The sequence below is a fragment of the Callospermophilus lateralis genome, chromosome 5, assembly GCF_048772815.1.
Source record: "Callospermophilus lateralis isolate mCalLat2 chromosome 5, mCalLat2.hap1, whole genome shotgun sequence".
NCBI lineage: Eukaryota > Metazoa > Chordata > Mammalia > Rodentia > Sciuridae > Callospermophilus > Callospermophilus lateralis.
Window position 1 is genome coordinate 89,732,706 of NC_135309.1, and position 16,689 is coordinate 89,749,394.

Sequence of the window (16,689 nt, forward strand, 5' to 3'; positions counted from 1 at the left end):
ATTAAGTTAATAGTTTTCAGTGAAAGAATAATTCATGTTTGTAGAATTTTAGCACAGACTTCAGTCATTCTTTTAAAAAATAGGAAAAAAAATTAAGGTTCTTTTTTTTTAAGTTGTAGATGGATATGATACCTTTATTTTATTTATTTATTTTTATGTGGTGCTGAGGTTCAAACCAGTGCCCAGTGCCTCACATGTGCTAATCAAGTGCTCCACCACTGAACCACAACTCTAGCCCCTTTAGGGCTCTACTTTTAAAAAAAATACAGCTTAGAATTTCCCAAATGGGGTGACCTTTCATACTTTGATGGGTAAAGTATGGCTCTATTCCCCCAACCTGAACTTCACAAAAGAAATCTTTCCACCTAAACTGAATCCAAAGTCTGACTTGGAGATGAAACCTCAACCACTGTGAAAATCTTCCCAACTAGATTCTGCAGATTGAGATGGAAAGTTGTGAGGAAGATGGATGGAAGTTCAGGGAGTCAGGTTGGGGATGGGATTTCAGCTGTCCACACCTTTCCTACCTCTCTGCCTCCTCTCCAAGTCTTAGGGAGGCTCTAGGATATATCCTTCTTGACCAGCAGCATTTCCCTGTTCTCGGGAAAACCAAAACATGTATCAGGGAAAGCTGTTAACACCAGCATAGAGATGGACTTCAAGTTCTCTTGTGTTTGCCACAAGCATTTCTTTAGCTCCTGCTATTTTCCACTGCTGTAGGATCAAGAAGTTGCCAGTGTGGGTGCAGACTAGGTGTTGAGTTTGCACTCACAGTAAGACAGCCTAATGACTACCTACAGACAGTACATTAAGACTTGTTCACAAAGTTAGAGCATTTTTTAGAACTGGGGGAAATTGGAGGAATTAAATAGTGATTGTAGTGCTCCCAAAACATTGTTTATAGACTAGATAATAAAGGTAGAGACTTATTACTCAGAAATTGGGGTTAATTTAAAATAGGGAGACAAAGATAGTTTAAATTCATAGATAATAGAGGCACTATGGATTATTACCTAGCTCTTAGCACTTCATAAAACTTGACCTTTTAAACTCTGAGTCTTTGAATTTCCTTTGGAAATATTTGTTTCTTTGACTTATTTCATCTCCTTTTTCATTCATTCCTTCAACAGATATCTCTTGCATGTCTAGTATATGCCACATAGTGCACACTCTCTCCCTTCTACTTTTCTTCACTCTCTTCTGGAGAGTTAGAGATGTTGACTCCAAGTCTTTCTTGTAGGTCAAAGTTTGTGACTCTTTAGATGGGTTAAGTCAGAGATTACAGGGTGTCCTCTACAAGGGCAGGGACCATAAATTTTTTTGATTCTAATTTGTTATATATGACAGTAGAATGTGTTACCATTCATATTACACATATAGAGCACAATTTTTCATGCTCTATATGCACATATATTCACATCATTTGCATATTCATACATGTACTTAGGGTAATCATATCCATCTCATTCCACCATCTTTTTAACCCCCATACCCCCTCCCTTCCCCTTCTACCCCTTTGCCCTATCTAGAGTTCATCTAAATCTTCCATGCTCCCCCTCCCAACACTACTATGAATCAGCCTCCTTATATCAGTGAAAACATTCGGCATTTGGTTTTTTTGTGATTGGCTAACTTCACTCAGCATTATATTCTCCAGCTTCAACAATTTACCTGCAAATGCCACGATTTTATTCTCTTTTATTGCTAATACATGTTGATACTCACTAGCACATTCATGAGCTGTCACATACCTGGTATCCAGTTAGCTTTTTATCTTCCAATAATAGAAAGAACAGATTTTGAGACAAATGAGTATTATAAAACATTTAACCCCTCTCTACTTATATACTAAATTACCAAGACTCTGTGTGTTTGAGGGCTGGAGAGTGGGAAGTAATACTTTACATACTTATCAATGAACCCTCTTTTTAATCATCACTTAACACCAATGAAGCCTCTTCAGAACAAATATAAGAAAAGTTTCAGGTGTTGAGGTGAGTGAAGCAGTTGAAAGACAGGAAGAATATTCCAAAACTTGTACACAGGTTTATTTTTCTCCTCCCATATTCCAAGAAATGTGCCTAATACAGGGCCTTTATCATCTAGAGAAACACTGTTTCTTTGCTTATGAGGTTTTCCATCTAGTAGGGAAACCAGCCTTGAGCAAGACCACAGAAAACACATCTATAGGTTCCACACCATTGCCTGGGGCTCAGCCAGGGAGTGGCTTGCAGAATCTTCTCTGTAGACTGCTGACCCTGTTGTATAAACATGATGATGAATCAGGGAATAGTGGGGCAGGGAGAAACGCCCTAGCTGCATTTTGCCTTTGAATGTAATTATGATATTAACCTCGTTCTGCTAGTTATTCTTCTTCAAGAAACAAAAATTAATGAAATGTGTTTTATTAAGAGAGCAAAATACTGGATATGGACTGTATGTCAGAGACCATTTAAATATCTTGCAGTCGTTCATCAGGGGCATATTTCAAAGAGAAAACGTTTAGCTCAAAGGAGGAAGAGTTTTTTTAGCAAATTCACTAATATGACTTCCATGTGAACTGTAATCATTTGCTAGTTTGAAATGAAGAGTTCCTCTTATAAGCTAATTACTAAGCAGAAGTGATTACTGATATGTAAGGGTAGAAAATAGAAATAAGAATTGGTGAGTTATAGCCATACTTGTCAGACTCCTTGAATTAATTATTTGATCATTTAAATGCTGTAAAGATGTATATCAAGGGGGTTAAAAATGATCCACTTGAAAAACCAGTAAGTCAATTATAAAGTCTTCTCTGGCAAATTAATAATTTGAGGTCTCTTTCTCCCCCTTCACCCCTTTCAGCTTGTCAAAATTCCCAAAAGTGATCCCCTCAATGAAGTACATAACTTTAACTTCTATTTGTCAAATGTGGGCAAAGACAACCCTCAGGGCAGCTTTGACTGCATCCAGCAAACATTCTCCAGGTAAGTACTTTTCAAGGTATACTGAAGGGAAAATTTTTACTTAAGAGGGTTTTTAAAAAATTAATTAAATACACATTAGTCATTCCATAAATATTTATAGAATTGAATTGCAGAGCTAAGCACACTTACACACTTAAATTTATATTTTTCACTGGAATACAATCACAAAAATTCTTAGATTCTTGCCCTGGGTAAGGGTGGATTTTAAGGTTAAAAAAAATGTTACCTTATAAAATAAGAGTTTTTAAATAAAAATAATTTTGAAGATTTTTTATAAAGGTTTTATACATTTTAGTAAGAGTGTCTAATACTGTATTTAATGTTTATACTCAGTGGAATAGGCACTTTTCCTGGTTAAAAAATAAATTAATTAAAAATGGAGAGAGGAAGACAAGAATGCATACCCACCCCAGAGTACCACGAAGCTCTTATCTGCTCAGATCCTCTGGAAACAATAAGCTGTTTTGCTTTGCTTTACTTTGGTTGTTCCTGATTCAAGAATGGGCCTTTGGGCAGGGGGAATTTGTTCTGCCCCTCCACAGAGACAAGGAAGGTTGGGGGGCTGTCCTTTCTTTGAGGTATGAGGCTTTAACAGTATCAGTCCATCCTTGTGGCTCATGAGTGCAGTACTTGAAACTGTGTAAGTACTGTCCATGCAAAAAGGGAGAAAAGTTGTGACTCAAGCAGGAACAGAAGGCAGTGATACAAAATAAGACATGTTACTGAAAGAGTTCTAAATTTCTCTTCTCATTTAAAATGACTAAATCTTTTTTTAACCTTAATATGTTGCTTTCCCTGAGTATATTTTAATTTTTTCCTTTCTGAAAATTACTCCCGCTAAACATGTTTTTTATATTAATTGCATGAATTATAGATCATCATAGCCTTTTCTATACTGTTCAATTTGATGGCTACATGTAGCTGTTTACATTTCAATTGGTAAAAGTGAGGATGAGGTAATATTTACATTTCCACTGTTCATTCTTTTTTTAACTAAAAATGCAAGTTTAATATCATCATTCACAAAGGTAATGAAAGGATTTATAAAAAGTATTATTTCATGGAGATTATGGGTTATAGGGAGCAATATTAGGACATAATTTAAAGGCAGCTGAATGACTATGATCTTCTTAATTCTTTCTCTTTTTTCATTTTTTTATTAGTTGCACATGACAATACAATGATCTTGACATATCATATATTTGAATCAACTGGATATAATTTCTCATTTTTCTAAGTGTACAGGTTGCAGAATCACATTGGTTATACAGACATGTATATACATACAGCAATACTAGTGTCTATTTTATTCTGCTGCCCTTCCTGTCCCCCCCTCTCCCTGTCCCCCCACCCCCTCCCCTCCCCTCCCATCACTTCTCTCTACCTCCATTGTTCATTCTTAATGATTGCATTTTACCAGCTCAAAAACCACATTTGACTATCCTAGGGACAGCATAGATATAGTACATTTCTACCACGGCAGAAAGTTTTGTGGGACAGCCCTGTGATATGTGTAATATCACCAAGTACAAGGGTCCTATCTGAGAAGTGAGTTTGGGTGCTTATTTTTCATAGTGGGATCATGTAAGCCAACCCCTTCACTTAATAGGTGAGCTACCCAAGGCATACAGCTGGTTAGTTAGTGACTGGACAAAAGGGAAACCAAGTCCCAACTCCTAGTGCAGTATTCTTTAGACAACACAGGCCACACTAGACTCATTGTGATACCATCATCTGTGATGCTTGTATTTTATTAAAATAGGACATTTTGACATCAGATTGAACTCTGTGTCCCCTTAGGATTCTGATTAAGGAATTTAATCCCTTCTTCAAAACTGGTCTTATCACAAAAAGGAATATGGTCTCGCTCTTAGATCATAAATAACCCTTCATGTTTACTTCTTATTTGGAGAAAGATTTAAGGTCAATTATAAAACCATCCATAATGCATCAAAAGAATAGAAACAGTTGTGAGAAAATTGGGGCAAATATATTAGTATCCATTCAGTGATTCAAGGAGCATTGTAAAATGATGTGGTATGGAAATAAATTTGAAATCCCATTGTGAAAATAAGTAAGCACCCAAACTCACTTCTCAGACTGGAAGCAGAATTATCCATAATATGACTCCTTCCTTTCTATTTAATATTTTCCCCATGCATCTTGTCTCTCCTATAATAGTGCAAGCTCTTCATGTGTCCTTTTTCTAGTTTCTTAGTGTCAGCTGGGTTCAAAATGAATGCCCAGCAAATTGATCTTCAACCAATATGGATTAACTAGTCTCTTTCCTGATCTATTTTTTTAAACCTTCCAAACCTCACTTCTCTCATATACAAAATGGATGAGACTTCATAGTCTAAATTACCTTTCAAAACCTCCTTAAATCTTTCTATTCACAAGCTTAGTGAAAATATATAGTTTGGGGAGCACTGGGCATACAGTAATATCTACTCAAGTACAGGAAGCAGTGAGCTAAGCCAAAGAATGATGAACAGAACATTTATACACATATGTCCAAGTGTCTAATTTCCAAGGTAGCTCAGTTAAGAAAGGACCAATGAAGAATTTTATCTAGAAGACCCTCTGACTTATAGGGATTGGCACCTGTTTTCATGTAAAAATCTGTTCCTTGACCTTGAATGGTGTAAGCAGTAACTTAATTATGATTGGCAATAGGTTCAGCTTACTCTGTGAATTACTTAGCAGATAACAGGGAGAGATGTTAAAACAAACTTCCTACCATCAGACCTTCAGTATACTGCAGTTGTTTCCTCTCTATCTTCCCCCTCCATCCTGCCTCCCCTGAGGGTTATACCTCCTTGTCCTCTTTCACTGGCTTTTCAGCTCAAATCTGTCTTACTAAAAGAGAAAATAAAAAGCCAAAACAACCTCCCTTACATTTACTTCTTGACATAAAGTCTGGCTTTGGCCCCCACCATTCCACTAAAACATCCCCCCAAGAGGGCTGTGACCTCCTTGGCCCTAAACCCAGTGGATACTTACAGGTTCCTTATTATTCTGACTTATGGCTAGTATTTCATTTCATATGGCCACTCTCCTGTTTGAAGTACTCCATTAAAATGGCTTCCATGATATAGTACTTTTCTGTTTTCCTCTTTAGCTATGTTTTTTTCAGTCTCATGAGGTCTCTCCCGGCCCTTGCTTAAATAATAATATTCTTCACAGCTGGTTCTCTTCTGATACCCCTTCTGGCCTTCTTTCTGTCCCTGTCTTCAACACTGAATTCATTTCTCTTCCAATGGTATCCCTAACCCACCCTTCTTTTGAGTTCAGTGTCTCAGTAAAGAGCAGCTCTATATACCAAGTAATCTGGCATGATCTTTAATGTCTTCCTCTCTCTAATCACTGACCAAATCCTGTCAATCCTGTATTCTCACTATCTCTGGATTCTTGATACCCTTCTGTGTTTTTCCCTGCCCTACTCTGGTTCAGGCCATCACCTCCTGCCTGTAGTTCTTTAGTAGCCTTAAATGGTCTCAGCTTTCATTCTTGCATCCTTCTTGCTTCCCATCAATTCTCCATCCAGATTGATCTTCCTATAATACAAATGAGGTATTTTCTCTGTTTTCAACCTGGTGTTTTTGAAATAAGTCCAATATCCATAAATCCCCCAAAGCCCTACGTGATCTATTTCTCATTCTCTCTTCAGTCTCATGGTAATTGTCCTTTCTAGCTCTCTGTGGCCAAACTGAAAGCCTTCTTATTTGCCTTGGGCTGACACAGGTTGTTTTATTCTTCTAGAACACTTTTGTCTTTCACCCCCCTTATCCAGTCATCTTTCTAATCAGCTCAGACATCAAGTGAAATGCCTCTCCAGAGGGTCCCCTGCTTCCTGGAATTTCTCACACTGTGTTGCAATTTCTAGTTTACTTATTCTTGTCACCCATTAGAGAGCTCCTTGAATGAAGGACCATGTTTGTCAAGTCCTTGTCACAGACTCCGCCTCTCATGTTGCCTGGCATACAGTTCCTGCCCAATAAATATTTATGAGATGAAAGAACTATTTTTTTAAAAAAGCATTTGTAAATACAGTTATTAGCAATTTACAAAATTTTAATCAATACTTATTTCTTAGTATCATATAATAAAGTTATTTTCAATTCAGCTTGGAAATAAAGGATCAGAGCTAGAGTGTTATTTTCATTACTTTTATATTCCAATTTATAATATTTTCTTTTAAAATCCCAGTTATAACTATTACCAAGATTCCCCTAATATTAGCATATTACTTTGAAACAAAGCTGTCTTGGCCAATGTTAATATTTGTGTTGTTCCAATAAGAATTTTTAAAATATTTCTGCAAAAAATAATTTTCCCTGTATTTTCTTTAATATTTATTATATAGAGATTTAGCAAGGTAGTAAATGTAAATTCTGCAAATTTTGGGGAAGTTTAGTCTTATAATGTAAAAGTAAGCTCTGATATTAGCCTTAAAATTAATACCTTATTAAAAATAAAAAGAATTATGGTTTGTTTTATCCAGTCATCTGTAAAGCATTCACATTATAGTTACACTAAAATTAAATTTTTAAACATTTCTCATGTTGGTGATAGGTAATTTTTGAAATAGTTGATTATTAAATGAAAGTAGAACTGTAGTGTTCATTAAGACTCTGGTCTTCAGTCCAAATAGTTTTTGTTTTAAAAAATTCATGGATTTGGTCTCTGAGAGCTCATTTTACCCTTTCTGTATAGAACATGGGAAAAAATGTGATATGAAATGAAGAAGAGGAACTTAAATATTTTAAATAATTTTTACATTTAAAATTAATATTAGTTGTTTTAGAATTGCAAATTTATTTGGGCTGCTGTTGTTGGGATAATAAAAATCTTGCTTACCTTTATTGTACAAAATAAGGGTCATCTCTGACAAAGCCACTGTCTTACTTGACAGCTCTGGAGCCTCCCAGCTCAATTGCCTGGGATTTATACAAGATAAAATTACAGTGTGTGCAACAAATGACTCATATCAGATGACAAGAGAAAGAATGACCCAGGCAGAGGAGGAATCCCGCAACCGAAGCACAAAAGTTATCAAACCCGGTGGACCATATGTAGGTTTGTATAGATATCTTTCTTCTTCTTGCTGATTGATTGGAGTAATTCAAGATCACTGTAGGTAAATGTGGGTAATATTAATTTAATGAAAACACAAACTAGTTTTCAGAACATTTTGTATAATGTGGTCAAAGAAAGGTCATCTGTTACCTTCAGACTGCTAGTTAGTTGAATAACATATTTTAAAGTTTTATGACTTTACTGAATCTGGAATCCTCTGTTGCCTATTTATTATTATTTTACAGTACTGGGTTCTGATCAGTGGTACCGTTGTGTTTTCTTTGTCATTGGATGATGTAATTTCTATGATGGACAGTATAGATCTTGTTTTGCACTTTTGTAGGGATTTTTTTTTAACAGTAAAAGCTATTTTGAACTTCTGAGTTGCTGACCTCACTGTTGCAGATTTTTCTTGTATTTTCAGAGGATCTTTAAACAATGAGGAATTTTTATTACAAGACTATAAAATGTGCTTATGGCAAAGCATTATAGCAAAGAATTAGGGTGATGACTCTTTGGTACCACAATTATGATCCTCATACTCATCTATCCATTAATTAAGAGCCTGGACCATGCCCATCGCCTTTATCATTAGCTCACTCAAATATGCATCAGATCGAAAGGAAGTAAGACCAGACCAGCAAGATGAGTCTTCTTTATGAGCAGTGTCTTGAACAACTTTGAGGAGTCATTCGCAGTGACTATTAACAGTAGTAGAATGATCAAAAGTGAAGATGAGCTTTTTGAGTCCTTGGTGGGTTTCATAATGCAAGTCACCATAGTAAATGATGAAAGGATATTGACTTAGAAATTTACATTCTAACAAAAATAGCCTCTTGAAGAGTCAATTCCTTAATCAACATCTTTCCAGGTTTGATATAATTCTACTTCTGTATTTTTCTATAGCTGATCCAGCTATAATACATTCAACTTCTAAAGGCTCCACTAGTGACTCTAATAAGTATTTCTTTGGAATAAGGCCAATGCTCCTGGGACTTGGTGCTTAGCTTAGATACATTTAGTTTGGTTTAACAACAATTCATGGCTTCCCCAGGTATCTGGACCCATGAGGTTGGGTTCCCTGCCTAGTAAGTTACCAACAATGAGACTTTATACCTTCCCTTTCCTACTGAGTGAGGTAACAACTTCCAGCCTCCTTTCATTCTCCTTTCTTCTCATAAGTGACTTAATTAGCTTTCTGTGCTAGTAGGCTAAATCTCAAGCTATTTTTAAGATGCACAAGATCTCTCATTACATTTAAGTACTAACTATGAATTATCTGCCTGCTTGAAAGTGTTGTTTGATTCTGACCCATACCAACATTTTATAAACAGTGAGGCAAATTGATGTGTATGACAAAAGAATAGAAGACTCAAATCATGAAAACAATTTTTCCCCTCCCAATAAAACAAGCTGAAAACTCTCACCTTGATTTATTCCAAAACTTGAAAATCATCAATGATTACATAGATTGGTCAGGTGTTTACTTATAACTTATACAACAAAATTTTCAACACCCAAAATCCCAAAGACCATATACTTCCTAATGGGATTAGGAATTTTAGAACTCACAGGATTTCTTGTAAGCATTGCAAATAATTTATATACATTTGGGGTAACTATAGGAAATTTGAGCTTACCAAAATTTATGTCTGAAGCATTCTGTCTCCCCATTCTAAGAAGGGCTGTCCTCCCCTCTGAGCCCTGCAGTGATCTCTGCCAGCCCAAGTGTCCTATTCAGCCTCATCCTGTTTGCTTTGTCCTCAGTGCCCTGGCACTGACTGTCATAGCACAGTGTTCTTCCTTGACCTTAATATTGTCATTAACCTTTGCATCCTTTTATTCTCTAGATCACATGATCCCAGATCCTTTTAACTTTTCTTAATATGGCCCATATCCCCACCCTTTAATTATTTTTAGTGTTCCCCTCTGGCCTGCCTCCAATTCTTCACCTCAGAGTTCAAAACTGGACATACTGCTCCTAATAAGAGTCTAATCAATTTTGAAGACTCTAGTATCCTAATTGGATTGTCTGTTGTTTGTTTTTGTTTTTTTTACTGTACTTAGTTTTGTCAAGTTTTGATCTTTTGCATTTAACTGTATCCATTGCCAGTTCTTTTCCACATGTTTCTTTCCAACTAAGCAGCTTGGTTTGTATCTTCCTGCTTTTTTCTGAATCTCAGAAGTATCCAATTAATTTTGTTCTTCAAAATATATTACCCAGCACTTACTGAGTGCTTTCCCTCACCCTCCTTAATTTCAATGGGTTAACACATATTTGAATGAATAGAGAAATCATTTAGCACAAGGTATCAGCTAGCGCTTTACCTGTGGTTACTCATCTAAGTCTCATGATCACTCTAGGAAATAGGTTATGATTATCTCTCCATTTTACACATCTAGTTGTTGTTGGGCTCAGCAAATAGCAAATGATATAGGCATGGCCTCGTGAACATGTTCTCTTCCTAAAACAGCAGGACATGCCCCTTTAGTTCATAATTGACTATACCATGTAAAATGACACCAAAAGCTCACCTATGCTGCCTCAGTACCTACAGAACCAGGTTTCCTTCAGCAGGGTCAGCCTGGGTGGAGGCAAATGAGAACAATGCTGTTCTGCTCTGGTACAGTGGTGGCATGATGCCACACCAGGCCTTTCACAGCTGAACTAGGGCAAAAACCCAGCTTACAGGATAGAGACTGTACTCTTAGAGGTCCAAGGTCACCTGGCCTAATCACCAGGAATATGAGCTCCTGCAACCCTTTTGTGAGCTGAACAAAGCAAAACCTATTTGCCTAGAGAAGAGCAGAGCAACTTTAACCTAGAAAACAATACTTTTATTTCTTGAATAACATTTTCAGTTCTAGTCATGACATTTATGTCAGGGTGAACATTACTATATTTGAGAAAAAAATCACTAGTCACCCTGACTTCTTTTTTACTAGTATCTTAAGTCTACTTATAACTTCCAACCTAAATTTTGCACTTGTATTGAATTGCAAATCTTTATATGTACTAATATTTATTTGGGAATTTAAAATAACAATCAATATTATTTCTAAGATTATATTTGAAACTTTCCCTCACCCTCCTTAATTTCAATGAGTTAACACATATTTGAATGACTAGAGAAATCATTTAGTATTTTAATTTTCTCAAATATTAAAGAGGTATTTGAACCAGATAATATCTAAAGTCTTTTGTAGTTTTAACGTTTTTTTGTCTATTGAGTATGTATGTATTTATTTATTTATTTATTTATTATTTATTTAATAAACCTTTTGAAAAAGTGATCACAAATGCCAAATGGTGGGTATGGATTCCATTGCAGTGGATTATGTATTTAATCATAACCTAGGCCATGTCATCAGCACACCCCTGCTGATGTTTTTCAAGTCTCAGGTCTGTGTTGCCAGGGTTTTTGGTCAGGTTCCTTAGACCAGAAAAGCAACTTCAGAAGATGGCTACCATCCCTCCTCTCTTTATGATGAAGTGCTTTAACCTCTCTCTTTCAGATTGTTTACTCAGAGCCAATAGATTGAGGGAGAAACACTTTTACCATCGCATAAGAAAGGGAAGAGTTAGAAGTGGACTCCTTGTTATGAAACAACGACTCAGATATAGTCCCAGATTGCCCAGCCCTGTTGGTACCACTGCTGCTGTTTATAAAGGAGCCCAGGGAATTGATTAGCAGTTGGGTCTGGAAAGAGAATTAGATTTTTCCCATAGGCTTTATTAGAAGGGCTTTTCTGAGGCAAATATTAAAAATAAAAATAAAGCCATTCTGCCCACTTTAAACCTGACATTTTCTTGCTTTTTTCTTCTTTTTCTTCTTCTTCTTCTTCTTTTTTTTTTTTTTTTTTTTTTTTTAGCTTCTCAATTCTCATTTCTATCACCAATGTTTTCCTCATCTGTAACCTGTCTTTTCTTAAACCCAAGGTCTTCCTCCTGGTTGTATAGCACAGGAGGAATGAGGAGGCAGCAAGCAAGTGATCAGTGCAATTCAGTGACCCAGTGTATCTGGGTTGTTCTTTCAAGCATTTGACCAAAAAAAAAAAAAAAAAAAAAAAAATGGGTTACCACGGCTTGACTGTCTAAAAGGAAAAGGAGATAAAAAGTGAAGTGCATGTATTGGGGGTGAGGGATCCAGAGGGAGATGACAGCCTGTCACTAGGCCCAGCTCTGTTTTTTCCCTGACCAGATTCTCATTTCCCATTAAACATCATACCTATTCCCCTCTTAGGGGAGTATTAGCCTCCCTTATTTATTTCTGCCTGATTCTGGGAAGGTGGGGTTAAACCCCAGACCTTGGAGCCCCTCTGAGGCCAAGGAGCAGAGACAAAGAGAGATTCAGAGGAGGTGGGGAAGCTGGAGCACAGCAGCAGTGCTCTCACTTTGTTTTTATTTTTATTTGCCTTGCTGGCTTGAATTCATTCCAAATGATCCATCAGTCAGCTTGGTTTGGAAAGGAGTGAAACAGGTTTCTTTCTTGGCAAGTGTGGAATTTATAGCATTTCCTATATTTTTATGACCCCGATCCTATTTTTTTTTCTCACAAATTCCTCTTAAATTTTCAAAGAATGGTAATGCTAAAACTATTACAACTGAGTAATGTCAGGTTGGAAAGTTTGAGTTTAAAATTTCATTTTAGAAATTTCAGTGTGTCTACAGACTATCAATACTGGAGAATCGTAATAATTCCCATATGGCATTATGGGAAAATATAGCTCTGTTGATTCCTACTTCTCTGTTTATTTGCTGTCTTGTTCTCATTCACTCTGTTATCAAACACTGATTCATAATCTGCTGGTAGAGAAAACAACCATAGTCCTGCCCTCATGGAGTTAACAATCTAATATGGACCAACAGCAAAACAAAGAAGTACAATGAGAAAATTTGGGTGTCAATCATAGAACATCCCATATGCTAAGTGAGCACTTCACCATTTGAGCATATCTCACTGAAAGCCTCAGATACCTCATCTGCGAATTGGGGGCAATGTTCACCTTTTCAGATTACTGAAAGATCTAATGATATAATGTTTATGAAGCTGTTAGCATACTGTCCTCACATAACTGATGCCTGGTAAATATTAGGTCCCTTTGCATCTGACATTGGTCCAGCTGTCTCTAAATTACAAAAAAAAAAAAGAAAAGAAAGAAATCAGATCTATCTCCAAAACTCCAAGTAGTTTAATAGTTTTTCATATTATTAGACACAGTCTCCTTAATGGTGAGTTCCTTTGTTGTGCAGTACTTTGATCTGATATTTGCAACCAGTTATGTCTGAATAGTAAAGAAACATCCCAGCTGATAGAGGTTTCCAGAGAATATTTCTCCTTTTCCTCTTTCTTGAGATAGGATGGTGTCAAGAAACTGCCAAGCATGGGGAGCCCAACATGGACAGAGTTACTGTTCATTAGAACTGATTCATCCTAGGCCACAGCTCATGAAAATTGCTGTAATTATTCATTGTTTCTAGTTGTTAGTCCTGTTCCTAATGTAATTGCCCCACACTGTACATTATTACTAGTTCTTCCCCCACTTTTAACCAAAGGGCATGGAGTTGGGCTTAGTGTGAACTAAATAATCTAAAAGATTCTACCTCAAAAATCATAAAAGGAGGGTCTTATACATTTCATGCTACTTTCTGTCCCTTCAACAGGGAATGATTACCAGGGTCTTCGGTAACCAGTCATCTCTGGGTAGCTTCGCACATACACATAGTATCGTGTCAGCCCACACATTTTCTACAAAGTAACCATTTGCCAAGTGTCAGTGTTCAGTCCAAACAGAAAATGGGTTACCCACATGAATGGCCCTGGTCCATTAGGCAATGGCGTGAAGGCCTCCTTTGTACCATTTTCCATTCCTCCAACCACTATCCATCGGTTCCTTTAGTCCCAGCTCACAGAGGGCAGATCTGTTTGTCTGCCCCTCTGAGATTGTTTAGTTTGTGGGTTAGTTGATTTTATTTATTGGTTGGTGTTTTCTTTTTTGTTGTTTGTTGTTTTGATTTTTTACTTCTAAAATTTGTTATGACTTTTTGAAAAGGAATATCATTACTATATCCCTAGTGGATGCTGACTCCCCTCTCAAGGCTTCTGAATCTGTGAAATTATTCGTCACCCAGGTTAGCCAAGAATGTGCTCTTAGTGAGATTGGACAGGTTTTTCTCCTATTACCATGTTCACTGTATTCCTTTCTGCTGTTCAGAAATGCCATATAATATGCAGATTTAAGTTCTATAAATTGGACAGGTAAGCATGGGAATTATTTTCATTTAATATGAAATAACCTACAATCTAAAAATTTCTAGTCTGTTACATTTGTGTCTATAATTATTATCCATGTGTAGCCTAGTGGCCAAATAACTATAATACGTATTTATTTCAAGAAATGATTTCATCAAAAGAAGTCCTAATTTTAGGTCATGTATTTAGAATACTTTTTGTTTGCAGGTCTCTATAAAGTAAAAAGTGAAATAAAGTGATCTTTATTTCTTCCAGAAATGAAAAAGTACCTAAATCTGAGCTGGGGAACCCCAAATGTTCATTATATTATAACCCTCAAACATGTAACATTGTCATTTCTACTGGGCTTTAGGGAAAAGAGTGCAAATTCGGAAAGCACCTCAAGCCATCTCAGATGCAGTGCCGGAGAGGAAAAGGTCAACCCCCATGAACCCTGCAAATACAATTCGAAAGACTCATGGCAGCAGCAGTGTTTCTCAGCGGCCATATAGAGACAGGGTGATTCACTTACTGGCACTAAAGACCTACAAGAAACCTGAGCTCCTGGCTAGACTACAGAAAGATGGAGTGAATCAAAAGGACAAGAACTCCCTGGGAGCAATTCTGCAACAGGTGAGGGCATCTAGGGAGAGGTCCTTCTGTATAACTTCTTGTTGAGAAGTTCACTAAGAGAGTTTATTATCATTTAATCTTTTTATTATTGTAATAGAGAAATTCAGAGTAATTTGATCAATGGTGCATGAAATATGTAATTGCCTAATATTAAGTTAAATCATCTTTTTTTTCTTTTCCCTTTTTTATTGGTACATTATAGTTGAACTCAATGATGAGATGTGTTGTTACATGCAGACAATATAAACATATACTTTGGCCAGTAGCACTCCCCAGAACTTCCCACACTCCGTCCCTCCTCATTTTTTAAATTATTTTTTAAATTTATATATGACATCTGAATGCATTACAATTCTTATTATGCATATAGAGCTCAGTTTTTCATATCTCTAGTTGTATATAAGGTATATTCAAACCAATTTGTGTCTTCATGCATGTACTTTGAATAATAAAGACCATCACATTCCAATATCATTTCTAACCCCATGCCCCCTTTCTTCCCCTGCAACCCCTCTGCCCTACATAGAGTCCCTCTATTCCTCCAATGCTCCCTCTATCTACCCCACTATGAATCAGCCTCCTTATATCAGAGAAAACATTTGGCATTTGTTTTTTGGGATTGGTCAGTTTCAGTTAGCATTATCTTCTCTAACTCCATCCATTTTCCTGCAGATGCTATGATTTTATTCTCTTTTATTGGTGAGTAATATTCCATTGTGTATATATGCCAATTTTTTCTTCTACTGAAGGGCATCTAAGTTGGTTCCACAGTTTGGCTATTGTGAATTGTGCTGCTATAAACATTGATGTGGCTGTGTCCCTGTAGAATGCTGTTTTTAAGTACTTTGGGTATAGTTCAAGGAGAGGGATAGCTGGGTCAAATGGTGGTTCCATTCCCAATTTTCCAAGAAATCTCCATATTTCTTTTCATATTGGATGCACCAATTTGCAGTTCCTCCAGCAATGTATGAGTGCACCTTTTTCCCCACATCCTCACCAATGCTTATTGTTGTTTGTATTCATAATAGCTGCCATTCTTAATGGAGTGAGATGAAATCTTAGAGTGCTTTTGATTTGCATTTCTCTAATTGCTAGCAATGATGACCATTTTTCATATATTTGTTGATTGATTATTTATCATCATCTGAGAAGTGTCTGTTCAGGTCTTTGGCCCATTTATTGATTGGGTTATTTGTTTTTTTGGTGCTTAGTTTTTTGAGTTCTTTATATACCCTAAAGATTAGAGCGCTATCTGAAGTGTAAGGGGTAAAGATTTTCTCCCAAAATGTAGGCTTCCTACTCATCTCACAGATTGTTTCTTTTTCTGAGAAGAAACTTTTTAGTTTGAGTCCATCCAATTTATTGCTTCTTTTTTTTGATTATTTTTTTTATTATTAGTTGTTCAAAACATTACAAAGCTCTTGACATATCATATTTCATACATTTGATTCAAGCAGATTATGAACTCCCATTTTTACCCCGTATACATATTGCAGATTCACATCAGTTCCACATCCACTTTTTTACATACTGCCATACTAGTGTCTGTTGTATTCAGCATTTAGTAAAAAACTAATTGAAATGTGGCTTATCTTCATGTGCATCAAACAAATTTTACCATAAAATTCCATTAAGAGTAGGCAAGGGGCTGGGGTTGTGGCTCAGAGGTAGTAGAGTGCTTGCCTAGTATACATGAGGCACTGAGTTCAATCCTCAGCACTATATAAAAATAAAGATATTGTGTCCACCTATAACTAAAAAATAAATATTTTTTTAAA

The 16,689-nt window shown here is 36.4% G+C and overlaps 1 protein-coding gene across 1 annotated transcript in view; it reads left to right on the plus strand.

Annotated features, from left to right (window-relative positions):
* The window catches only part of Ell2 (elongation factor for RNA polymerase II 2), a 74,033-nt gene that overhangs the window by 37,558 nt on the left and 19,786 nt on the right, over positions 1-16,689 (plus strand). Inside the window, exons 3-5 of the mRNA XM_076856994.2 lie at positions 2,845-2,966; positions 7,882-8,045; positions 14,652-14,911. Of these exons, the coding sequence (XP_076713109.1) occupies positions 2,845-2,966; positions 7,882-8,045; positions 14,652-14,911 (546 nt within the window). The remainder of the gene's footprint in view (positions 1-2,844; positions 2,967-7,881; positions 8,046-14,651; positions 14,912-16,689) is intronic.